Source organism: Stenella coeruleoalba (genome assembly GCF_951394435.1).
Source record: "Stenella coeruleoalba genome assembly, chromosome: 15".
Lineage (NCBI taxonomy): Eukaryota > Metazoa > Chordata > Mammalia > Artiodactyla > Delphinidae > Stenella > Stenella coeruleoalba.
The window spans coordinates 50,977,607-51,002,037 of NC_137161.1; the positions used below are offsets into that span (position 1 = coordinate 50,977,607).

The following is a 24,431-nucleotide window of genomic DNA, read 5'->3' on the forward strand; positions in this document are numbered from 1 at the left end:
CCCCATGCCTACTCTGGCCTCCACAGCCAGTGGATTTGGGGCTTCTCCGACCTTGGAGGCATCTAATGCTGGCATCTTTGGGGTGTGGGCCGGGCCCCAGGAGCGGGGCCTGGGCGGCCCTGTGTGTTGAAGAAGGAAGGCAGGGCCCCCGCTCCCTGGGCCCGACCCCCAGCTTCAGCCCCTCTTCCAGCCTGCTTGAAGCCCAGGCCACGTGTGCCCATCATGTGTGCATGAGACTCCAGGGCCCCAGTGCTGTGCTGCCTCCTGGCTGTCTCTCCTGGGGGGCCTGTGGGGACCTGGACTGCCGTCTTGGTGCCCTTTCTCAAGCAGTCTCCAGGCCCACCTTTACCCTGAAACCCCCTTAGGGTGCCCTGCCCTCCAGTGGGGATGGGAGAGGGGCTGCAGGAGCTTGCACATTCCAGGGTTTGGGGTCAGACCTGAGCTAAGGTTCAGGGAATGGGGCCTTGTGTCTGGAGGGGTGATGTTGCACACTCGGCCTGCTGGCCTCAGCTGTGGGCTTGGGTGAGCAGCCTAACCCTGACTTTGGTGTTGGAGGTACCTCATGGAACCCCTGTGGGTCTTTTCCTTGATGGAGTGGGTGTTTAGCCCCTCTGGACCCAGGTGGGCCCAGGCTGTCTACCCAGGAGTGTCCCTGTCTGCAGGTATGGCTCTGGCCCTTAGCACAGCCAGCAGGGTCTGGATGAGCATGGGTGGTGCTCACCTTCACACTGACAGATCTGTGTGGGAGTGAGGGTCCTACAGGGCCTTGCTAGCTTATGCCATGAGCATTGCACTGGTACCCGGAGGTGAGCTGAACAGCAGCTGGCGCAGGTGTCACTCAGATGGAGCAGCAGGAATCGGCTGCCCTGGCTGGCAGTCTAGCCCCGGGCTAGCCTTTTGGAAACCTTTCCCCCTCATTCCCAGGCTCTGGCCCCACAGGTGTCAATTTGACTCCCCTGGGGCATGGGCCGTCATCGCCTCTGTGTTCAAGGAATGGCCTGAGTTCAAGCCGGGCTGGGGGTGTGTGAGTCCAGGCCAGGCAGACAGGGCCAGCTCCTCCTCCACCTGGTGGGTGTGGTCATCCCCAGACGGTTTGTGGCCACCCTCGGACCTTCCTTCCAGCCTGCCCTCCAGGTGCTGGCCTTGGCTCACTCCTCCATTTTGCTGGACTCTCTGCCTCACTCTTGCCTGCTGCTTTGTGAGACTGGGTCAGGGGTCCCAGGGACTTGGGTGACCTTGGCTTCCCCTCAAGTTCTAGGCTAAAGATCTGGGATTGGAATTTTCCCAGAAAGAAACTGTCCAGTTTGTTTTGCTTTTCTGAGCCCCTGCAGCCAAAGGGCTAGGGCACTCTGTTGGCAGGGTGGTGGATGGGGAAATGGACCCTGGGGTAGGGCCACAGAGCGGCCATACCCAGGTCTTCCTGGCTGAAGTGGGGTCTCACTAGCTAAGGTGGACAAGGAAGGCATGCATGGGGGGACCAATTTCTTGAGGAAGCCAGCCTGCCTTCTACAATCACGGTTGAGACTGCAGTTGTGTCCTGGTATTGGGGTTTTTCTTGCGGGGGGGGGGGGGTGCCCGGGTAAATATAAGACTGCATGTCCTAGCGCCCTCGTCTGGTGCAGCCATGTGTCTGCATTCTGGATGATGACAAAGACGCAAAACCACGTTGACGGCCAGCTGTGCCCTCCCGCTCCTCACCCTGTTTCCTGCTCACTCCATCTGGAAGTCTCGCTGGCACCTTGGCCCTGAAAGGTGACCTTGAGGAGGGAGGCCTGCACCTGGATGGAGCAGGCAGATGGAGTCTGGCTCCCTGAGACCTTGACCACTGGTAATGGAATGCCTAGATTGCCTTCTCTGGAATTCGTACTTGGCAGAGAAATAAACTCTTGTCTTTTGTAAACCACCGCGGTGTAGTTTTCTGATGTGTGCAGTAAGGCCACTGCAGAGTCTTTGTTCCACAGGAGCTGTTCCTGTAACCTGCTGCCCGGCAGCCCTTTCCCATGGTGAAGGCAGAGGAGGTGCTCCCCTCCTCCCCACAAGGCTGCCCTCCTCCTTCCTCAGGGCCCTCGGTTCTGGGTGCAGCTGTCAGGCTGTAGGACAGCCCATGTGTCCACTGACTGTCTCAGTTGAGCCACCGTGGGGCCCGGCAGGACTTTTCCACAGGCCTCGCTCTCAGCCCTGATGTGGTCTCTAGACCTCCGGAGCCCCGGACCAGACTGTGCAGGGCAGGGAAGGCAGGACCTTGGCCCTGGCAGATGTGGCAGCTGTTTGGGGCCAGCATCTCTAGGGACCATCTGGGCCTGGAGATCTGAGTAAAGTGGAATAGGCATGGAGCAGGAGGTGGCGGGGTGTGGGTAGGCCGACTCTCCTGTTAGGGAGCTGGTGGGTCCTGCCCTGCCCCTGGGCTTGGAGGTGCCACAGCTCAAACCAAACCACCAGGGCTGCGGGCATCTAAGGCCCCAATCCTGGCTCTTTGAGGACACTTGGGCCCAATGGTGGGTTTCCAGCAGACCTGCAGATGACCTGGGGGTGCTGCGTGGACCCTAACAGCGGCACCTGTCTGCTGCTCCTGGGGTCCTTCCTAACTGTCTCTCCTGCAACTGCCCAAGCTCCACGCGTGGATACAGTCATGGGCTCCTCTCCCCTGACTGCCGTATGCCTCTCATTTTGTCCCCACTGCTGCAGCCTTGGCTGTGACTCCATCATCCTCTCCACGGCTGCTGACTTGTCTTCCAAAAGGGGTTTCCGATCACGACAGCCCCTGCTTCCATCCTGCCAGTCTCTCCACCTCATCTCCCGTCAACAAACCCACCTCTCCCTGGACCCTTGCAATCTGATCTCATGCGTGTGCCTCAGATATGCTGTTCCTTGAGTCCTGAGCACCTTTCCTCACACCCTGTTTTGTGACATTGAAGGGAAAAATGTCAAATTTCTAAATCTTTAACACATAGGCTGAAAAACAAGGCCAGGATGCCCTGCAGGAGGACACGTGGCCAGGCCATGCTGGCCTCTGCCCTCCTCCATTGACCAGCAAACCTACAGCTGCCACACACCTGCAGACAAGTCACAGCCCACCTCTCAGAAGATGCTTGCTGCTGGGCAACGATTAGGACCACAACCACCCCTAAGTTGTTGTTGTTGTTATTTTTTAATAATATGGAACTAAATGATGATGGTTGGAAGAATCTTAAAGGGAATAAAAGAGCTACAAGAAACTATTTGCAACGTTCATAAACTTTGAGAGAATGATAAAAATGCAAATTTGAAACTGTACCAAATGAACCAGAGTGATGAAAACAAGTCTTTTCTAAACCTATGAATTCTAAGGTAATGTAAAAGGCACAGAGATTCAAATCACGGAAATTTAGAAAGCCATTAAGAGGACTTCCCTGGTGGCACAGTGGTTAAGAATCCTCCTGCCAATGCAGGGGGCATGGGTTCGATCCCTAGTCCGGGAAGATCCAACATGCCACAGAGCAACTAAGCCCCTGAGCCATAACTACTGAGCCTGCTCTCTAGAGCTCACAAACCACAACTACTGAAGCCCGTGCGCCTAGAGCCCGTGCTCCGCAGCAAGAGAAGCCACCGCAATGAGCAGCTCGCGTACTGCAATGAAAAGTAGCTCGTGCTCGCCACAACTACGGAAAGCCCGTGCACAGCAATGAAGACCCAATACAGCTAAATAAATAAACAAACAAATAAAAATTGCCGTCTCTCAAACCACTAAAAAAAAGGTTAAAAAGAAAGCCATTGGGCTTCCCTGGTGGTGCAGTGAGTCCGCCTGCCGATGCAGGGGACACGGGTTCGTGCCCCGGGCCGGGAAGATCCCACATGCCACGGAGCGGCTGGGCCCGTAAGCCATGGCCGCTGAGCCTGTGCGTCCGGAGCCTATGCTCCGCAACGGGAGAGGCCACAACAGTGAGGGACCTGCGTACCGCAAAAAAAAAAAAAAAAAAAAAAAAGCCATAAGAAATGAGTGCGTCTTATTAATAAAAGGGAGCTGATGCTGAAGAAAACTCTCCTGGAAAATGGTGTAAAGCCAAGTGGCCCTGGAGCCAAAGGCCTCCTGCCCACCCAGCTCCACACCCTCCTCTGCCAACCCTACATGCCTCTTTCCTCACCCTGGATGAAGGGTCTTCCAGGTGGCCATTTAGCGACCCTGATTGTGCACTTGCATTTTTGGCTTATTCCACAGCAGCAAGTTGTGTAAATTGACTACGTATTGGGAAAAACGAGCACTTGTTTTTGTCTGGAACTTGATACAGGAGGCTCGTGCTGGGACTGCGCTGGGTGACGGGGCCCGCAGGCCCACCTCGTGACTCACAGACCACGGTTATGTTCCCTCCCAGCCTTTATTTTGCGGACAGTCACCACGCACTAGGTGTGCCCTCCATGGGTGGCCGCTCAGCCCCATGGTGGTCCCCAACTGGCCTCCCGGCCCGTGGCTCACCCCTCCCCTCACTGGTCACTCTGGAAGATGCTGGTGGGATGACACCGGGCTCAAGGCCGGCTCTGTCTGGTGCAGTGTCCACCCTCTCAGGAGAGGGACTCCAGGACACCCAGCTGCACTGGAAACCAAGACCTCAGTGCCTAATTCAGCTGCATCTCCCCTGAGGACAGCGACAGGCATCTTTCTGTCCATCCTGGGCAGCCTGGTGAGCCCGATGCCCACTGTCCTGCAGGCCTCCCCTGGGAAGCTCCGTGCCAGGTGCGAATGCAGGGATATGGCTGGGTACTCTTGACCCCTGGGTCAGTGAGGCCCCTTCCGGGACAGCTCTCCGCCCAGACCCCGCAGCCTGCCCGCACAGACTGCCCAACACGCTCTTGGTGGGGATCTTGAGTTTTGGACAGCGGGCTTCAGAATGCCTGAGACGTGGACATTCCCATGCTGCTTCCCGGCATGAGGGCGCGACACACCCGGTCCATACTGTGCCTTGATTCTTGAATCCATTGTAGAAAACAGTGATCAGAAATAAAGGTGCAGGATGAGGTGAACTCGGAGCGAGAGAGGATGCCCATCTGTGAGCCCGGCTCCTCACGGCCCCTCGTCCTCAACAGGTGGCTGCAGGTGGGCGAAGCTTAGGAAGACCTGCTCCAGCGAGATCTGGCTCACAGAGTAGTCATCCATGCCATACTTCTCCTTGGCCTTCTCCAGAACACCAAACACCTTTGGAAGCAGAAAAGCCACTGTTAACAAGGCAGGGCCTGGCTCCTCAGCTGGTCTGGGACTCCTCTGGCCATAGGGGATGGTAAGGTCACCAGAGATCCTACCCCTGCACGGGGTGAGCAGGCCCCAGCACCAGGCTTCCTCCTGACTCTTCCCAGCTCAGAGTATGACCTTTGGGCAAGATGTGTTACCTCTCTGGGCCAGTCTCCTTTTTTGCACCATTTTTTTTCCAACTCAGATATCTGAGGTATAAACCCCCAAACCTAGCAAATATTAGGGTGAGTGTTAGAGGAGAAACTGGAAGTGATTCCTCCTTGGAAACAGCTGGCTGGAGAAGGAGCAACTGCTGGAGGTCCAGTGGGGCCCAAGCTCACCTTCGCCCAGCTGAGGTCATTGCCAGGCAGGTGGTAATGGACCATCCCTTGGTGCTCATCTTCCAGGACGCTGCCTGCACAAAGGAGAGACCGTGTCCCCCTGAGGGCTGGGCTGGATGGCCAGGGGAGGGCGGCCCAGGCCCTTGGAATTGTAGCCCTTGTCCCAGGGGTCAGGGATGGACAGACGCACAGATGACCTCTGCACAGCAGCACATACCTGGGAAGGTCAGGTCCACGAATGCCTTGAACTCTTCCAGGGCCTCCTGCTGCCTGTCACTCCGGATCTTGGCCCGTAGGGAGTAGCCACTGCCAAACTTGCTCTTGAGGTGCTGTGGGCTGCCCAGGCACTTGAACTGACCCTGCACCATGATGGCCAGCCGGGTGCACAAGGCCTCACACTCCTCCATGCTGGGGAGAGGGAGTGGAGGCCTGATATAGCACTGGGGAATGCTGATGCCCACCCTCCACATCAAAAGCTGTGCACATGGGAAAGTACTGATGCCCAGATCAGGCTGTTCCTGATTCCCATACTCAGGATGTGGCCCACATGGTAGAGCCTAGGGATTCTCCTCAGACTCTTCACCAGATGCTGACAGGTCTTCTGTCCACCCAGCCCCTCCCGGCCCACCCCTCCTACAGCCCCGGTCCTGGCTTTACCTGTGGGAGGTGATGACGATGGCCTTTCCAGACTCGCGGGCCCTTGCCACGGTGTCCCAGAGCAGGCGCCGGGCCACGGGGTCCATGCCAGTGGACGGCTCGTCCAGGAAGATGACTGCTGGCTCTCCAAGAAGGGCAATGCCGGTGCTGAGCTTCCGCTTGTTGCCGCCGCTAGGGCAGAGAGGGTGCAGAGGAAGGCAAGGCGGATGATTAGCGTGGGCTCCCCGGGTCCCAGCACAGGACCAGGCCCAGTGATGGCAGAGTGTCTCAGGTGAAGAAGAATGAGGTGAGCATGCCTGGAAAGCCCACTTCATAGAGTAGGAAGCCCTAGAGAGAGCTGTGCCCAGGGGGTCGGTCCACAGCCCCACACAGAGCAGTAACACCACCTGTCTGCATCTAAGGGGGCCTGACAGGGGGTCCTGACTGTGCCTCCAGGTAGCGGGAACCTGAGGGGCAGCCCCTCTCATCTGGACCTGCCTGGGCCATGCTGCCAAATCCTCACTGATCCTGGAATGATGGGTGGGAGCTCCAGCCCCTGACCCGAGTGCCCCTGGCTCTATGGTAATGGAGAGCCTGACTCCACCCTGGGAAGGCCTGAGGTCACTGAGGCGGGGGGCAGGGCAGGGGCTGGGACGCAGGCGCACCTATACGTCCTGACCAGCTTGTTGGCATGCGGCTCCAGGAGCAAGCCCCGCAGCGTGTTCTCCACGCAGGCACCGATGTAGCACTCGGGGACACCCCGGAGCCGGGCGTACATGACCAGTGTCTCCCGGCCCGTCATGTGGTCCAGCAGGGCATCAAACTGGGGGCAGTAGCCAATCCGCTGCCGCATCTGGGGTTGGAGCACAGCCAGGAGACAGCAGGTCAGAGGGTTTCTCTCAGGCGATCTGTCTAGGGTGGTCCCTCAGTTGGTGCACAGGCCCTGGCGGCCTCCCACTGCCAAAGTTTGCCGAGCAGCACTTTGTTGGGGTTGCTGGAGGGGCTCGGCTGGCTCAGTGGCCGGGTAGGCACCGGGACCCAGACTGCCCCCCACCCAGGGGTCAGAGACAGGCCAGAGACCAGTCTACCCCGGGCAGCACAGGGGCAGACGGGTGCAAGAATGCATTGATTATACAAAGTGACCGTATCCATGCAATGCTTTACAGCTGACAGATACCCGTTCATTAGACGCTTGACAAACATCTAATGTGTGCTGGGACCTTTCTTTTTCCTCCTCTGTTAAGAGATGTTTGCTGGCAACACCTTTGGGGTGGGGTGTCACCTGGGCAGATGGCATGGTAGCTGGTCTTGGAGCAAGTGGCTACGTTCAGCACAGCCAGGATGCTGCGTGGCAGGCCTCCACCTCCAGCCACATTCGGCAGCTGGTGGGGACAGGCAAGCCTGGTTTCTGTGGATTCCAGAGATGTGGTTTCTTTTTTTTTAACCTCTTTGGGGTTCTTAGACTTCCGGAATCTGTTCTTAATTGGTCTGGGAAAGTTCTTGGCCATGACCATGGCAGTTACTACCTTTCCCCCCCGTTCTCTCCTTTCTTGCGGGAACCAGATTAAACGTATTTCAGGCTTCTCACCTTGCCTCCATTTCCTAGATCACATTTACCGTTTCCTCTTCCTTGCATATAATTTCAATCTTGTCTATTTCTTTGAACATAGTAACACAGTTGTTTTATAATCTGGGTCTGGTAATGGCAAATCCAAAGTGGTGGGCTTGTCCTGCTGTGGAGCCCTTGTGTCTGTGGCTCCAGCCACAGCACCCTGTCTGCTTTGTTTGCTTTGCTTGTGCACTGCTCACAGGCCTTGAAGCACTATGTGAGGGGCTCTTGGAGGCCTAGGATGAAAGCCTTCCTGCAGAGAGGGTGTGAGCTGCAGTGTGGGGGCAGAGCCACCTGGAAGCCCCTGCTGCCAGTTCAGGAGATGCAGTCATTCCCAGGCACAGACATCTTCTCTGTTCCTTCCCCTGCCCTGCTCAGCACACGGGAAACCGTCCATGCAATCCCCGGGGGGTAGGGAGAGCAGGAGGGTAGCCTGCTTCATCCTAACCTACAGGGGTGGCCCTTTGTTTCTGCCCCATACACTCGATAAGGTCCCTAAACCAAGTCACTGGGACCACAGCGCCCTCTGTGCAGGGGCGCTCCGGTGGAGCCTCTCGGGGCTTGCAGATTGCGGAGGTTTTCACCATGCCTCGGGCTCTTAGATGCTCTTAACCATGTGGTTTGTCATTAACATTTTATCCTGCTTTTGGTTCTCGGTGGAACGCCTAGTTTGAATAGCCCAGAACACCATTATTATAAATCTACGCGCACAGACTAGAGTTCTTTCCAGCGGGCAGAGTTCTGTGGGTGCCACTCTGTGCCCAGGTCCAGAGAAGCCGCTTCTCTGGGAGGGACCCGGTCTCGGCCCGCCTGCCAGGCCTGGTCCCTTCTGGCCGAGGGGGCTGTAATCTCCTCAGTCTTCTCCTCATCACTTGCTTACCTTTGGCCGTGGTCACTGCCTTGTCCTGCTGTCCATGAACCATGAGCCAGAGACAAGCCCCATCCCTACCTCCCGGGTGCCCTTCCTCTTGCCTCCCTGGCTGTACCCACCTTCCCGATGTCAGAGCTAATGCTGTAGCCCCCAACAAAGGCGTCCCCAGAAGTAATGGTCTCCTCCCCGGTCAGCATTTTGAAAGTCGTGGTTTTGCCGGCTCCATTGAAACCCAGCAGGCCGAAGCACTCCCCTTTCTGGACTGCAAGGGAGACCTTGTCCACGGCGAGGAGGGGTGCTCGCTGCTCATACACCTGCACAGTGCCCGGGAGAAAACACAGCTGTGGGGAGGCCTGAGGACAGCCGGGAGCCGGCTGGGGGGTAGACCCGCGGAGGGAGGGCCTGCCTCACCTTGGAGAGCTCCTTGATAATCAGAGGCGTGTCCAGCAGGGAGTCCAGGCTGGGGGCCAGGATGCGGTTCCTCTCATCCACCACATCCTGGTCTTCAGGAAGCGCCGACGTCCGGGTGTACACTTCTGTCTGTTCCAGAGAAAGACCACCAGGGTGAGCTCCCACCAGAGCGGTCCTTCCCCATGGGAGGAAGGGCTAAACTACTCACCCCAGCTCAGCCCCACGTGTGCCGACTCAGACCTCCCACAAGGAGAGCTGGGCAGCTGTAAGGGCTAACATTTGCCTTGAGGAGACACAAACTACCTGAGGGACAAGGACGGTGCAGGACTCATGGAGAAAACCACGAAACCCTTTTTCTTAGAAAAGTCATAATACCTTAGCCCCAGTTAGCCCTGTCCATCCAATGTTGTTTCAACAGGTTTTGTTTGTTTAGGGAGAGAATGTATGTGACAAACATGAGAGCGCCCCAGTCCACACGCCTCCACTGAGACCGTGGTCCCTGAGGCCCCAGGCTCCCTCGACTCCATGGCTTCAGGGTCTTGGGACAGAGAGTCCCTGGGGATGGTGAGGCCGCAGCCCCTCCCAGGCTGTGAGCGCTGCCGGCGGACGCGCAGCCAGGCTGTGGCCAGTGCTGAGGCCCTCCCTGTGTGGTGGCCTCAAGGAAGCCCAACCTCGGTTGGAGGGCGCCCAATGCAGAGCAGCCAGAGGCCAGACGGGGGCCCCAGAACCACTCACCAGCGCCCGCCTCCTCTGGAAGGCACACAGGCAGGCCTTCAGCCTCCACAGCAGATCCGTCTCAATGAGGAAGAGCAGGGTGAGGTAGGCAAACCCTGAGGTAGCCATGGAGGTCACGAACCTGCCAACCCCCGGAGTGCTCCATGCATAGAAGTTCTCCTGGTACTGGATGTCTATGCAAGCAAGGGACAGGGTGCTGTGCCCATGCCCTGAGCGCCCCTCCCCTCCGGGGTCCCAGCCCACGACCCTCTCTCTGGGACCGTGAGGTGCCTGCGCTCAGCCCCCAGGGTGGAGGATGCGCTGGCGCGGGGCCCACTGGGCTTCCGAGGGTGTGTCACTGCCACACGGGGGCCCCAAGCATCTCCTGCGTTTTGGTGGCTTCACCATGTGAGGTGGCCCTTGTGCCTGTGATGGGGGACAGGCTGTCCCAAGAGAGGCCTGGACACTCACTGTGTTTCCGGCAGTAGTGGGCTGCCACTTCGGAGGAGGTGCAGTACCTCCTTGTCTCGTAGTTCTCGTAGAAGCTGCTGACCGCCATCCCCAAACAGTGGTTGGGCAGCACCAGGAACACGCGGTCCAGGGTTCTGGAAAGTTCTTCTAACTTGACCGCTGTGGGGAGGAGGCACAGACAAGTCAGCGCTGGAGGACACACCACACCTGCCTCCAAGAACAGAGCAATCGGGAAGGGCAGGTTTCCGGAGTTCCCTGCATAGCCAGCTGTGCCTCCCCCAGGGATCAGGCACCAGACCTCCGGGGCAGCACCTCTGGCAGGCGGCCCCACCAGCCTGCCCGGTGCCCCCATCTGGGCCTCCCCCATCGGGCTGAGCGGCTCTGTGGGTGCAGGGATGGGAGTGCAGGGAGGTGGTCTCCTGGCTCCCACCTGGGATGCGCATGATGGTGACCACGAGGAAAGTGGCGATGCCCGACAAGATGTTGAATATGGTCAGCCTCGTGTAGGCAGTGGCCGCCCCCGAGAAAAAGAAGCTCATCAGGTACATGAGGGGGATGATGGCCCAGCCATAGAGCATGAGCAGCAGCAGGGCGTCGGCCACGTGGCCGTCCTGCGTGAAGGCGTGCACGTCGAAGGCTTTGAACACCACCTGCAGCAGCACAGACAGGTGGCCGGCGTGCCCTCAGGGGGCGCATGAGCCCAGGCCCATCAGCCCCTCTGGCCTTGTCTGCCCCCCACCCACCTCCAAGGCTCTCCTGGCATCCTCCCTGAGGAAATAGGGAGCTGTCCACCAGGGCACCTGCTCCAGGGACCTACCTACCGAAGTGGGGCAGAGGCTGGGGGTGTGCAGACAGGCGAGGGGGGCTGCCAGGGCATTCCCAATCTCCTCCCACAACGGGGGCTGAGCTGCCAGCATGGACCCCAGGCTGGTTTCAGTCCACGCAGGGTCCCCAAGGCAAGCCCCCTGGACACGTGGGTGAAGGGCCCCAGCACCATGCAGCTCACCAGCAGCAGCAGACTGGGGACGAGGAAGGACATGAGGTCCCACAGCAGAGCCGAGAGCCAGAAAGTAGCCACGTGGACTCCGCTCACAAACTGCATGTGCTTGGCCTGGACGGCCCTCTCGCTGACCGCCAGGATGGAGAACGTGCTGGACAAGAACGCCATGGCGAAGAGCAAGTTGAGGGCGATGTCGAATCCCTTCCGGCCCCTGTGGGGGTGAGGAGGGGGCGCACCGACAGGTCAGGGACAGAGCACAGCATGTCCGGGAAGGTGGGGGTATCAAGTGCTGGGTCACTACTGTCCAAAGCAGGTGATGCAGTGGCCCAGCCACTAAAGGGTTTAAGGGAGAACATGAGAGCCTCAGGGTCTCTGCACCAGGAAAATTCCATCCCCCTGAGAACAGCTCCTCCTCTGGACATCCTATCCCCAATGATGGCAGTGCCACTCTCCCAGTTGCCTTCAATCTGTCCCCGTGCCACCCACTCCCACAGACCCTCAGGTATGGATCTGAGACCTCCACCTCGCTCTCTCTGGCTGCCCCAGTCAGACCCGCTGTCGGGCACAGCATCAGGGTGGTGGCCGTCTCCCCGCTCTTGAGTGGGCAGGACCCTCAGGTGCCAGCAACATGTTCCAGAAACCAGCGCTGACAGCATTATTCTTCTGTAGCTTAAAACATCCCACACCATGAAAGGTTCAACAAATGGTGCTGGGACAAATGGATGCTAGGTACTGAGTGAAGTGCTAACACAACGTGGATGAGGCTCGAGAGTGAAAGAAGCCAGTCATGAAAGGCCACACACGTGGTATCTGATTCCATCTACATGAAATGTCCAGGACAGACAAATCCACGGAGACAGAAAGCAGACTCCTGGCTGCTTAGAGTTGGAGGAAAGAGGAATGGGGAGTGACTACCAGTGGTCCCGGGGTTTCTTTCAGGGATAATGAAAACGTTCAATAAAATTATATTGTGGTGATGTCTCCACGACTCTGAATACACTGGAAACTATTCAGTTGTACACCGTGAACAGGTGAATTGTATGGCAGGTGGATTATATCTCCTAGAGCTGTTACAACAAAACAAAAACTCCTGTTCCTTGTCCACTGTCACCCTACTAAGCCCAACTCAGCCTGATCCCCAGCATGGCGAGAACAGAGGACCGCCGCTGTGTCTCTGCTTCCGTGGTGGGGACGGGAGGGAGCAGAGGGGAAGGGAGACACTAGAGGGCCAGGGCACAGTCTAAAATGGGAAGTGGGGATGAAGCCGCCCCCCACTGATTAACTGCCCTGAGGTGGGATGATTGTTCTGAAATTCATTGATTTTTCCGGCTTCCTCTGGACGGTCCCCAGAGGTCTGGGGACTCTGCAACGAGGAAAAGGGAGAGTCCCACACACATGATGGTGTGACAGGCCTAAGGACAGAGATGCCAATGGGCTCCCTGACTCGAGGCCACCGAGGGGCAGCAACACACACAACAGCTGCGTGCTGCAGCTTGGACAGGAGCAGACACTCGGATCCCCCAGGGGCAGTGGCCAGCAAGAGCTGGGTGCAGATTTGGGAAGAGGGCACGGCCCTCCAAATCCTCAGGAGTCTCCCGTGGGGCCTGGGTGTATGGGGGCTGTGGTCTCACCAGCTTATCTGCTGTCCAAGGGAAGGCTGAGTGTGGAAGGCCGAGAAGGATGTGGGGCAGGAGTCCCCAGCCAAGAACTGGGAGATTCCTGAGGGCAGAAACAATGTTGTTTTTACTGCCATGGCCCTTGGGGGTCCCTGGCAGTGCCCGAGGTGGTCAGGCCTGGTGTGGGGTCCCGACCTGATGGGAGCAGGGTCCTGACTGGGCTAGGCCAGGTCCTGACCATGCGGGGATGGGGTCCTGAGGGGGGGGGGGGACAGTGCACATACTCGTTGAACTGATCCTTGGCAGCCTGCAGGGCACTCCGGGGCTGAGGGTAGTTGGAGACCATGATGGAGGCCTGAGGGCCGCACAGCAGCTTGAACAGAAGGTTGTCCACGATGGCCAGTGCGGTGGCCGGTGAGTGGTACGCCTGGTTGTTGAACAGGGCAGTGACCACCGTGCGCTCGCCCACGTCTCTGAAGGATGCCGCCACCAGGCACCGCTCGTTAAAGCCGCCCCCCTCCACCGAGGCCCTGAAAATCAGGAACTCCTCCAGGTCACCTGGGGGTGGGCAATGGCAGAGTCAGCAGCGTCCTGCGTCCCCCTCTGAGGCCCTGCTCTGTGGGGCTCTGAAGGGCCGGAGGAACAGCAGAAAGGATGCATCACCTTCCACCCGCACACTGTCCACGGACCATGGGGCCACGTGGTGGGAGCAGCAGGACCTAGGGCTGCAGGCCTCGGGGGGGACACCCCCATAGCCACAGGAAGCTGAGTGGCAGGGCAGGCTCTTCCTTCTCCCCCACAAACCCCCTGTTCACACACATACACACACTAAAGGGCCTCTCAGAGATACAGGCCCGGACCTGGGCCAGGGTCAACGTGGCAGGAAGAGGCTGGATCAGGAGGAGGTGAGGATCCAGAAGTCAGAGCTGTGGAAACCTCTGAGCGGCCTGAAGGGCGAAGCTCCCAGTCAGGTGCAGGGAGGGGTGGCCCTAGGTGGGCTTGGACCAGCCCTCAGGACCACGGGGGTGGGTGAGGGGCTACCTCCAAGGGTGCAATTACACTGGACTGTCCCTCTATGTCTCTGTTTTTCCAGTTTTCATAGAAGGAATAAGTACCCTTTTTTTTTTTTTTTTTTCCTTTTTTTGCTGTACGCAGGCCTCTCACTGTCGTGGCCTCTCCAGTTGCGGAGCACAGGCTCCGGACGCGCAGGCTCAGCGGCCATGGCTCACGGGCCCAGCCGCTCCATGGCATGTGGGATCTTCCCGGACCAGGGCACGAACCTGTGTCCCCTGCATCGGCAGGCGGACTCTCAACCACTGCGCCACCAGGGAAGCCCGTAAGTACCCTTTTATAATCATATAAAAAAAAAAAAAAGAGTTTTTAAAAAGAGTGGGCTGAGGGAGAAGGCCCTGGGAGAAGGAGCTGTTCTCTTGGCACACGAATGAGCTCCAGCGAATCTCCACTTCACATCAGATTCTCTAGGCAGTTGGGTTCTGGGCAGCCCATATGCCTGGCATTCTCCTGTAACCCAAGGGCAGCAACAGAATCCTAATCATGCCAGGCCCGTCACTTTGCTCCTTAGCTGTGGCACAGAGCAAGTGGGGGTTCTGATGGGGGTGGGGTCAGCTGCCCACCCACGAGTGACGTTGGGGGCATTCAGTTCCACTAGCTCACGAGCACACACTGCCCAGCCCAGAGCTGGCCACGCGGCTGCAGGAAACCAGCATCTCACACATACTCATTGCTCCTGCCTTGCCTCTCACTCAGCTGTCGCCTGGGGACAGCAATGACACCCACACTGTGGGACCCCAGTGTCAGCAAGGGGACAGGGACCCGTTGGTGAATCCTAATGGAGACAGTTATAGAGGCTCCTGGCAAGGTTTGCTGTGGCTCTTGGCACACAAGGAAAAGGGTCAGATGCGTTAGGTGCAGCGTAATTCACCCACAGTAAGGTGCTCAGGACTGAAAGTCCCCACGCTCCATGAGGGAGCAGGCAGTCTGGCCTTCCACACCCTCTCAGGCCCGGGCATCTACGGTACTGTTCTAAATCCCTGGAGCCACCATGCACCATGACAGCCCTGAAATCTTCACACCAGGCTGAGTGACAGCCAGAAAACAAGATGGGATGGAATGGGGGTGACAAACAAGGTGCCCACCACTGTCAGTAGGGCTACTCAGGGCCCTGATCGCTGGCAGGCCAAGCAGGGACTCCGGCTGCAACAGCTCCTTCTGGCAGGGGTGCCCCTGGCAGTGCCGGCCTGCTCTAGGCCATTGATACGGTCGACATTTTCCTAAAGAGGAACCTGACTCCTGCCAAGATTTTGGAACCATCAGTGTGCTGAACCTCAAAGCTGCTGGCCAGGAAGTGGGAGGGGAGCAGAAAAACGTGAAAAACTTCAAGCATATTCCATTTAACTAGAGTGCGATGCCTGCTCTAAAGCCAGGGCAGTGTGCAACTGCCACCGCCAGGGACACGAGATAGTTTCAGTTTTAGGATGTGGTAAGAAAACACCATGTCACATAAGGCATATCGTGACCGTCCTCTCAAACAAAAAAAGGTAACGTAAACATTGCTGAGGTTTTACATTTCATTTGTAAATGGTCCTGAAGAATCTGACTTCTGTAAATGACTGCCTGGACATAGTTTAGCCCTAGAGACGTGGACTTTTGTCTTCCTTTGACTCAGGGCAAAGATTTTCTCCCCCAGGGGACACCTGGCAATGTCTGGAGTGGGGTGATGCCAGGAATGCTGCTAAGCAAAGAACCACCCCAAATGTCCACAATGCCTTGGTTGAGAGGCAGGCTCTGACAGCACAACTTGGGCCCCAAGCCGCCTGGGGACACCCCTTACCCAGCACCTCTCGAGGTTCCTGGTCCTCAGCCTGCAGCATGTCTTTCAAATGCTCTGACAGCTGCTGATCCAGCCGAGAGGTCCCGGGAACCGAGAAGGGCACGATGGTTCTGCCATACTCGGCCAAGGTCAGCTTCAGGAGGGGGTCATCGAAGATCTCGGAGGAGTAGTTGATGGCCAGGAGGGCCAGGGTGATGCATGTCAGAGGGACCAGGACCTGGGCCGTTACCATCTTCCACTCCCGCCAGCTGTATGCGGCCTTCTTCAGGAACATGGCCCAGAACTGCTGGCAGTGGAGGGCCAACTGCGACAGAGGGGATGAGGGTGATACAACCTCCACCACAGAGCCAGTGCCTGACCCCGCCCTCCAGCAGCAGGCACGGTCTGCACATGAGCCAGGGCTTCTCCTGGGGCCCAGTCGATGACATGGAAGACCCACAAGAACACATCCCCATAGGTCCCAAATGGGCCCTGGGGGTCTCACACCAGCTGTGGCGGCAGGGCAGGCACTATTCCACCATGGAAGGAGGTTAAGGGACCCTCTGCTATCCCAGAGGGGAGCTGAGGCCTCTGCTTTCCCCATGCTCCTGGTCAGAGGACTCTGGCCAACCTCACAGCAGAGGAAATGGACAAACCTCCCCCCACTGCCTATATTCCCCACGCTCAGCCCTTCACTGTCCTCTAAGTGCAGGTCAGGCCGGCAGGGACCAGAGCCCAGCTCCGCCATGTGCTGCCCATTCGACCTTGGCCCAGGCCTCAGCTTCCTGTCTGTAAAATGGGACCGGTGCTGCCCTCTGTCTCACTGGGTGCCGGGCACATAGCAAGCTCTAAGCTCTCGGTACACGGGGTACTGTTAGCCTTATAAGCAGTGTTCACCCTTATTTGTGAGTGGCCAGGTTAGAACAACCTGAAACGACAGGTACTCGACTAAAATGTTCCAGGTTTTCCTTCTGCCTGCCAGCCCATGGGAGCACGAGCTGTAATCTGCCCTCTTCCCAGAGTGCTGACCCTCCCTATGCTCACATCTGCCCCCGCGGTCTCTAACTCATGCAGTGCTCGAGGTCGCGCAGTCTCACCCCGGTGTTGAGCCTGACGGCAGTGTTCTCCTCAATCAGGGTGCCGACGCCGTCAGTCGGGTCCATCATCCCGCACAGGTGGCTGTCCACGGCCCAGTCACTCGCCCGCCTCTCGTGCTGGTACTGCAGGGCAGGGAGCTGGATGGCTTGGATGTCCATGCTGGTGTCCACCAGCTTACCGACCCTGGTCGAGACATGGAGGCCCAGTCACAACTCAGCTCCTCAGGGAGGGAGAGGGGCAGCAAAGGCGGGCAACTGTCAGGGGCACTAAAGCAGAGCGCCATCTGCTCCATCAGCTGGGACTTCATTTGTTCATTCACTCATTCATCGATAAGTATCTCCAGGACACCAGCTATGGCAGCCAAGCAAAGTCCAGGAGAGAGACAATTAGACAGGGCCCTGCCCATGAGGGCCTCCTGGTCTGCCAGGGAGACTGATCGAAGTCAGCATTTATAACCCGGGCTTTCCAGAGGGACAGGATGGGGCTTGAGGCACGATGGCAGCACCAGGAGGGCTTGTCACAATACAGGACACCGTGGCTCGGGGTGCTCACTGTCACTCTGAGACCAGGGAGCAGAAGAGTGTGTTCCAGAAGGGGCAACACTGGGACAGGTGCGACAGAGACGGGTGCATGGAGGGCGGGTGGGTGGTAAGGCTGCCAGGCCTTGTGGCGGAGCCTGGTGTTGGCGCCGCACCGAAGCCAGGGAGCCACCCGACTCAAACGGCACTGTACTTATATTCACTTATCCTGTTGCCTCCTGTAGGGTATGCGATCCTAAAGGAAAAACATCTATCTCACAGTTTTTGTATTTCTTGTTCTTAGCACTATATCTGCTAAATAAAGCATTCAAGCAATGTTTGACCAATGTATTAACCGTCTGGAGCTCACCCCGTAGTTCTGAGGGGTGAAGGCTAAATTTCACATCTTTATCAAAGATGGAAACACACTCCGGGATCATTACCTAGACCTGAGAGGAGCTTGGCCAGCCTGATGCTGCTGAGGTGCTCCCGGGAGGGGCCCCAGGGAAGATGCCAACACACTCACAACGTGGGAGTGGAGTTTCCAGTGATCAGAGCTCGGCTGCTCTGCTGTCTGAGTCACTGCGCGTGTCAGGAACCTGGCTGAGTCTGTGCAAGTGTTAATATATAGGGCTGTGATGTGAACTCGGGTCCTGACAGCCGGCCCACTGCCCTGCTGCCCACCCCCCCGGGCTGTAGGTCCACCTCAGATGGGTGTTCCAGATGACTATCAAGGGGATTGCTTTATTATCACACTTCAGAAAAATCATCAAGGCTGAGCCCTAGACAGATGCAGACGCACGTTTACTTACCGCAGGAAGACTTCCTCCATGGTGGTGACAGAGGCCCCGAAGCTGGCGATGCCCAGCTCCTTCTGCTTCTTCTCCAGTTTAGCAAAAAGACTTTCAAACCTGAAGAAAAAGACCGAGTGATGAGTCACTTCTCAGTGACTTTCTAGATAATTTGTTTCTAAATAATCACCTCTGTGCTGTACGGGGGAGGAGCAAAGGAAGGTTAGCTCCTTGAGATGCCTTCTCAAAAAAAAAAAAAAAGTTAGGCTTTGCTCTTCCCCTGCACACCCTTTCTCCCCCCATGTAACATTTCTTTTTTAATAATCTTTTTTTTTTTTTGGCCATGCCGCACAGCTAGCAGGATCTCAGTTCCCCGACCAGGGATTGAACCCAGGCCACAGCAGGGAAAGTGCTGAATCCTAACCACGAGACCACCAAGGAATTCCCACACATAACATTTTTTGAGTATGTTGGCCTATAAGGCACTCTTCGATACCTATATACCTACATGAAATCACAAAGCAAACCAAAAGAAATCGATGAATATTCTTTTACTTATTGGGTAGGAAAGTACTTTCTAAGAAGAAATAACAAAGGAAAAGATATAACCCATTAATCCCATCTGCAGGGGGAAAAAAATCCCACAAAATTAAAAGGCAGCAACAAATCAGAAAATGTTGTGACACAAATGGTTGATGTTAATACATAAGCCGTGAACATGCAACACGCAGAAGAAGCGACGCTTATAGCCCAATAAGCATGGGAAGCGGTCAACCTCCCGCCAGCAGGAATGGAAGAAATACAAAATGCCAATTACGTGTGTGTGTGCCACTTTCACCCATTAGATACACAAATATTAATAAGAAATTTTACTCAAAGTTGGCAACTGTGGAGTAAATGGACACTCCCCATGCTGCTGCTGGGGAAGTCAAACACATCACCTTTCCAGAAGTGAATCTGGTAAAATTTACCCCACTATTGGGAATCTATTCTAAGGGGTCATTGGAGATGTTGACAAAGATTTTTCTAAAAGGATGTGCATTAGCACATTTGTGTGTGTGTGATAACAGAGTAGGTGTAAAACAAATTATACTATATCTAAGTCAGAGAGGACTCCCCTGGTGTAGCAGTGGTTAAGAATCCGTCTGCTGGGCTTCCCTGGTGGCTCAGTGGTTAAGAATCTGCCTGCCAATGCAGGAGACACAGGTTCGAGCCCTGGTCTGGGAAGATCCCACATGCTGCGGAGCAACTAAGCCCGTGCACCGTAACTACTGAGCCTGTGCTCTAGAGCCCGCAAGCTACAACTACTGAAGCCCATGCGCCTAGAGCCCATGCTCCACAAGAAGAGAAGTCACCGCAATGAGAAGCCCATGCACTGCAACGAAGAGTAGCCCCAGCTCACCGCAACTAGAGAAAGCCCGCACATAGGAACGAAGACCCAACGCAGCCAAAAAAAAAAAAAAAAATCTGCCTGCCAATGCAGGGGACTGGGTTCGAGCCCTGGTCCAGGAGGATCCCACATGCCACAGAGCAACTAAGCTTGTGCACCACAACTACTGAGCCTGCTCTCTAGAGCCCGCGAACCACAACTACTGAGCCTGCGAGCCACAACTACTGAAGCCCGCATGCCTAGAGCCCATGCCCCGCAAGAAGAGAAGCCGCTGCAATGAGAAGCCCGTGCACTGCAACTAAGAATATCCCTTGCTAGCTGCAACTAGAGAAAGCCCGCGCACAACAAAGACCCAACACAGCCAAAAATAAATAAATTAATTAATTAAAAAAAAAATGAGTCAGAGAACACTGTCGTGATTAAAACAACATTTCTCAATCCAGATTGCAGCAAGATTAATGTACTTTTAAGTCTTCTATTCCGAAGTTTCTGAATGTGACTTAAAGAGTTTGTTTTTTACCTCCCCACACCGGGAGTCTGCTCTGTTTATGAGGCCTGTGTTCATGACTCAGATTCTGAGACCAAGAAGACACACGAGTTCACAGCTGCACACTAACCCTGAGTGGCTGCAGTGTGAGGAGTGAGCCTCGTGCCGAGTGTGGATGGCACCAGGGCACTGAGTACCCTGTGATGAGCCACTCTTCTCCCTCTCGGGTACAGCCCTGATGCACAGGGAGGCCTGGCACCCTGGGCCCAGCAAGCAGATTCACTGGATACCGACCATCACAGGCCCAGGAACTAAGAGGTGCCCCTGGCCAAGCCACACAGGTGCAGGGCGGGTGACTCTACACACGGAGCCCTTAAGGCCCCCAGAACCTCCTTCTCAGATCTGTACCTGTGAGTGCTCTGGGACACACACGTGCCTGTGCTTGGTCTCTCTAGGATGTGTACCTGTCCGTGCTCTCTGGGACATGTATGTACCTGTGTGTGCTCTCCTTGGGAAGAATGAACGACAGCTCTGCTCCGGCACTGCTCTCCAGGGTGGCGTTGGGGACATGGTGGTGGACCAGCCGGGAGATGCCCTCGGGGTTGCAGTGAGGCTCCTTCACCAGCGTCATGTGGTAGCCTGCGCCTGGTACACCCAGGAGCCCAGTGAGGCTGCATCCCACTCTCCTCCTGGCCCACCCAGGGCCCCGGGCTCCTGCAGGTCAGGCTCCTGGGAAAGGGGCTGCAGAGCTGGGGCAAGTGAACTGGAATTGATGCATCTCAGGGCACCTCAATACTGCCCTGAGGGTCTCACCACCCCACCTCCACCCGCTGGGGAGAGATGCTGGAGGACCTGGGTTGCTGAGCATGATAAGGAGGTGAAACCAGAGCTGGACTTCAGATGTCAAGTCTCAGATACTGGGGTACAAATTGTCCCCAAAACCCCTTCTCCCTGCTTTCTCAGTAGCAGAACCTAAGGGCAAAGGCCACTCTCTTACAGCCTCCCCCCAGCCTGATGGTGACCATACTAGGTCACCTTCTGCTTTCAGGGCTGTGTGCTGGTCAGAGGAAGCTGCAGATATGAGGGGTGCAAATCCTGGGGTGTCCTGGGGGTGGGGTGCTGGTCTTCTGTATTGGCTCCTTCTGCTGGCGGGACATGGATGTGACCTGGCATGCCAGGACCATGTTAGACCATGAGTTGTCCTTGAGATGGGAAGCCATGCTCATACAGCAAAGATGGGGCTGACTCCACGCGCTGCCCACCAGCCCTAGACAGTGCCGTGGGCCCCTCACTTGTTTGGGAGCTGCAAGGCTGGAGAGCGGGCTTGGTCTCTGCAACGGCACCCCTGCTCTTGGTGGCCCTGGCACTTGACTGCTAGTCCACTGCTCAAAGCTGAATGATGCTCCAAATCAAGACTACCTGCTTCATTCCTTCTTCATTCTCCCAGGCCCCTCTGCCTGGGGCCTCAGGTCTCTACCCACAGGTAGCAGAACAGGATGTCTACAGAAGGCCTCTCTCTGCTTGATCTCAGGGGTCCTTCGGGAACGTTACCAGTGGATACTTTCTCCAGCACACTGGGCCAGCACGCTGACCCCACACAGAATGGAGTTTCGGCTGCCTGCCCCGTTGCTTGCCTGTGGCCGCTCACCATATTTCTGCTTCAGGAACAGAGATGACCCGCAGCACTGCAGCTCCCCCTTGGCCATGATGGCGATGCGGTCCCCCAGCAGGTCGGCCTCATCCATGAAGTGGGTGGTCAGCAGGATGGTGTGGTCACTTTTGTGCTGCTGAAGAAGGTCCCAGATGGCCCTCCTGGAGATGGCGTCCATGCCTGAGGTGGGCTCGTCCAGCATCAGCACCTGGAGGGCAGAGGAAAGGGCTTGTGATGACGGCAGAGCCACGTCCTAGGCCCAGGCTGCTGTGCTGCAGGCCCCGCCGCCCCTACCTTGGAGCCTGCGATGAGGGCAATGCCGATGGAGAGCTTGCGCCTCATCCCCCCGCTCAGGAACCTGCTCCGGGAGTCCCCCTTGTCCTCCAGACTGAGGATGTGCAGCATGCGTTTGACTTCTTCAGGGCACTTCTGGCGCGACAAGCCTTTCAGCTGACACAGGAGGGGACAGAGATCTGGCAGCGGCTTCTGATGGGAGGCCAGCCCGTCCAGCTGGCACTGGAATGGTGCTGTCTCCGTCCCTCCCCAGGCTGGATCTCGTGTCCTGACACCCACCCACCCCACAATTCACGAACGCCTCCTCGGAGCAGGTTCAGTTTGCTGGGAGGCTAAGGGCTCACATGGCTGCCCTGGGGACCCGAGCATGTAGGTGATGGAATAACCACGACGACCCATGAATCCTGTCACCTGCCAGCTCACCTGAGCATAGAAATACAGGTGTTCTGCGACAGTCAGGTTGTCAAACAAGACGTCATGCTGCGGGCACAGGCCCAAGCTCTTCCGGATCTGAGCCATATCTTGGGAGATTTCATACCCACTGATATATGCCCGTCCACTGGTCGGGGGAAAGAGACCTAGGGCCGAGCAGAAGACCCCGGGGCTCAAGTTCAGCGCGAACATCCTCCAGTAGCACGAGGAGTGCTGAGCTTCCCTGGTTCACACGGTGTGCACCCTGCCGTGTGGGTCTCCGGAGACAGAGGAGGGTGGGGGATGCCCACTGCCAGGATGTGTGGCTTGTAAGGAATGAGAGAGGCGCATCCCCCACGCTCTCCGAGCCCAGGTCCTACTCGAGCCTGTTCTCAGGGAGGACAGGACGACCGTTAGGGCTGGGCTGGCTCATTCAGGACGACTTTCTAGGAGAGTGGGCTCGGGACTAAATCAGCGTGGGTGGGGCCGCCTCTGTGTGGCCTGAGAGGCTCCCACCCTGTTCCCAGAGCCCCTGGGGCTCCACTAGCTATCAGCACAGCAGGGGGAGGACAAGAGCCACCTGAGGGCACAAGGCCGGGGCAGCCTGAGGTGGCCTTGAAGGAAGGGCCTGGAGGTCAGGGTAGGGCATGAAGGCTGGGCCCCTCACCAGTGAGCATGGAGAGGGTGGTAGTCTTCCCCGCGCCGTTGTGGCCCAGCAGAACAGTGATCTGGCCTTCATACAGGTTCAGGTTCAGGTCTCTGACAGCTGCCTTGCCCTTGTTCCCCACTCTGAACACCTGCAGGAAAGGCAGAGGGTGGCCCCAGACTTCAGGAGCCCCTCACTGCAAAGGGCCCCTTCTACTCCCCTCTGGAATACCCATCCAAGCGTCTGGGGAGGAGACCACGCCCAGTACCACCAACCAGCGCACAGAGAGGCAGGAAGAGGACTGAGAGGAGGCCCCGCTGCTTCCTGCTGCTCTCCGCCCCACCCCAGGTCCACAGCACCCAGGTGTTTTGGTGTCTCAGCAGGACTAGAAGGCCCATGACGCCCAGGCATCATATATGGCGAGCTCAGAGAGCATCCACTGCAAAGCTGGTCAGAGGTTAAGTGGGGCAGCACAGGTTGCTGACTTGACCCTGAGCCTCCACACTGGGCCCTGGGGGGACAGCCTGAGGGATGGCTGGTGCCCAGGAGAGCCGGTCAGAGGGCAGCCACAGGAATCCAGGAGAAACAAGGCCCAGAGGATGGTCTCCGCCCCATGACCCTGCGGTCCCCATCCCCATAGGTATGGCACCTTGGACACATGCTTGATCTTGATCCCGGCTACCAGGTCCTCTGGCTCAGCTTCAAAGTACTCGGTCCTAAGCACTTTCTCAGGATCATCATCTTCCTCCTCTTTCCCTAGAACTGTCCTCGGGTGTCCGCACCAATATGAGGGCTAGGATGGAAATCAGAAGCTCTCAAACAGCCAATTCACGTCAGTTCATTTTGTTTGCGACAACCAACTGACAAGCTAGAGCAGACAGTAGCCGCCCTTAGACTCCCCTGCAGGGAAGACGCTGCTTAGAGTTCAGAGTTGGGGTGAGACCCAGCGCAGTTCTGCACCCAGCTGCCCTGGGAAGCTCTGAGACTGTTTCCTATTCCGCTGAAGGGGCTTACTATGCACGTCAACTCAGAGGTGATACAGGGAAAGTTAACAATGGAATTTAATACAAAAAAACAGGTCATTAAGTCCAGCCCAGAGCCATGTGGGGCGAGCCCCCAGCTGCATCCTCACTCAGCCACGCAGGCGCTCGTGAAATAAGCAGGAGAAGCCCAAGGGCCAGCCTCCCTCTGCTGGGAGGAGGCCTCCCCTTCTACAGTCTGGCCCCAGCAGTGCAGGTGTCACTTGAGGGTGGCACACTGATGGCACAGTGGCTGGGTAGGGTCACAAGAGCGGTGAGCACAGGGCCCTGGAAAAATGCCCACACCCCGGAGGGAAGCCCTGCGGGGGGAGAACATCTCACCCACAGCTCTAGCCCCCACATACCCCACAGCCTGGGGTGGTTCCTCATATCACAGTCTGTTGGTTTTAGGGGACACATGTCTCAA

The 24,431-nt window shown here is 57.1% G+C and overlaps 1 protein-coding gene across 2 annotated transcripts in view; it reads right to left on the minus strand.

The window, feature by feature from the left end:
- Positions 1 to 3,609: 3,609 nt before the first annotated feature.
- Positions 3,610 to 24,431, minus strand: part of ABCA3 (ATP binding cassette subfamily A member 3) — a 45,565-nt gene continuing 24,743 nt past the window's right edge. For both annotated transcript variants that reach the window (XM_079945691.1, XM_079945692.1), the window contains 21 exons: positions 23,635 to 23,778; positions 23,007 to 23,136; positions 22,352 to 22,506; positions 21,929 to 22,084; positions 21,632 to 21,842; positions 20,478 to 20,628; positions 18,128 to 18,226; positions 16,797 to 16,980; positions 15,721 to 16,024; positions 13,154 to 13,427; positions 11,260 to 11,464; positions 10,684 to 10,903; positions 10,254 to 10,412; positions 9,804 to 9,976; positions 9,069 to 9,197; positions 8,777 to 8,971; positions 6,843 to 7,030; positions 6,199 to 6,369; positions 5,759 to 5,949; positions 5,542 to 5,615; positions 3,610 to 5,167 (listed from right to left, as the gene is read on the minus strand). In XM_079945691.1, coding sequence (XP_079801817.1) covers positions 5,036 to 5,167; positions 5,542 to 5,615; positions 5,759 to 5,949; positions 6,199 to 6,369; positions 6,843 to 7,030; positions 8,777 to 8,971; positions 9,069 to 9,197; positions 9,804 to 9,976; positions 10,254 to 10,412; positions 10,684 to 10,903; positions 11,260 to 11,464; positions 13,154 to 13,427; positions 15,721 to 16,024; positions 16,797 to 16,980; positions 18,128 to 18,226; positions 20,478 to 20,628; positions 21,632 to 21,842; positions 21,929 to 22,084; positions 22,352 to 22,506; positions 23,007 to 23,136; positions 23,635 to 23,778 — 3,645 coding nt within the window. In that variant the 3' untranslated portion in view covers positions 3,610 to 5,035. The remainder of the gene's footprint in view (positions 5,168 to 5,541; positions 5,616 to 5,758; positions 5,950 to 6,198; positions 6,370 to 6,842; positions 7,031 to 8,776; positions 8,972 to 9,068; positions 9,198 to 9,803; positions 9,977 to 10,253; positions 10,413 to 10,683; positions 10,904 to 11,259; positions 11,465 to 13,153; positions 13,428 to 15,720; positions 16,025 to 16,796; positions 16,981 to 18,127; positions 18,227 to 20,477; positions 20,629 to 21,631; positions 21,843 to 21,928; positions 22,085 to 22,351; positions 22,507 to 23,006; positions 23,137 to 23,634; positions 23,779 to 24,431) is intronic.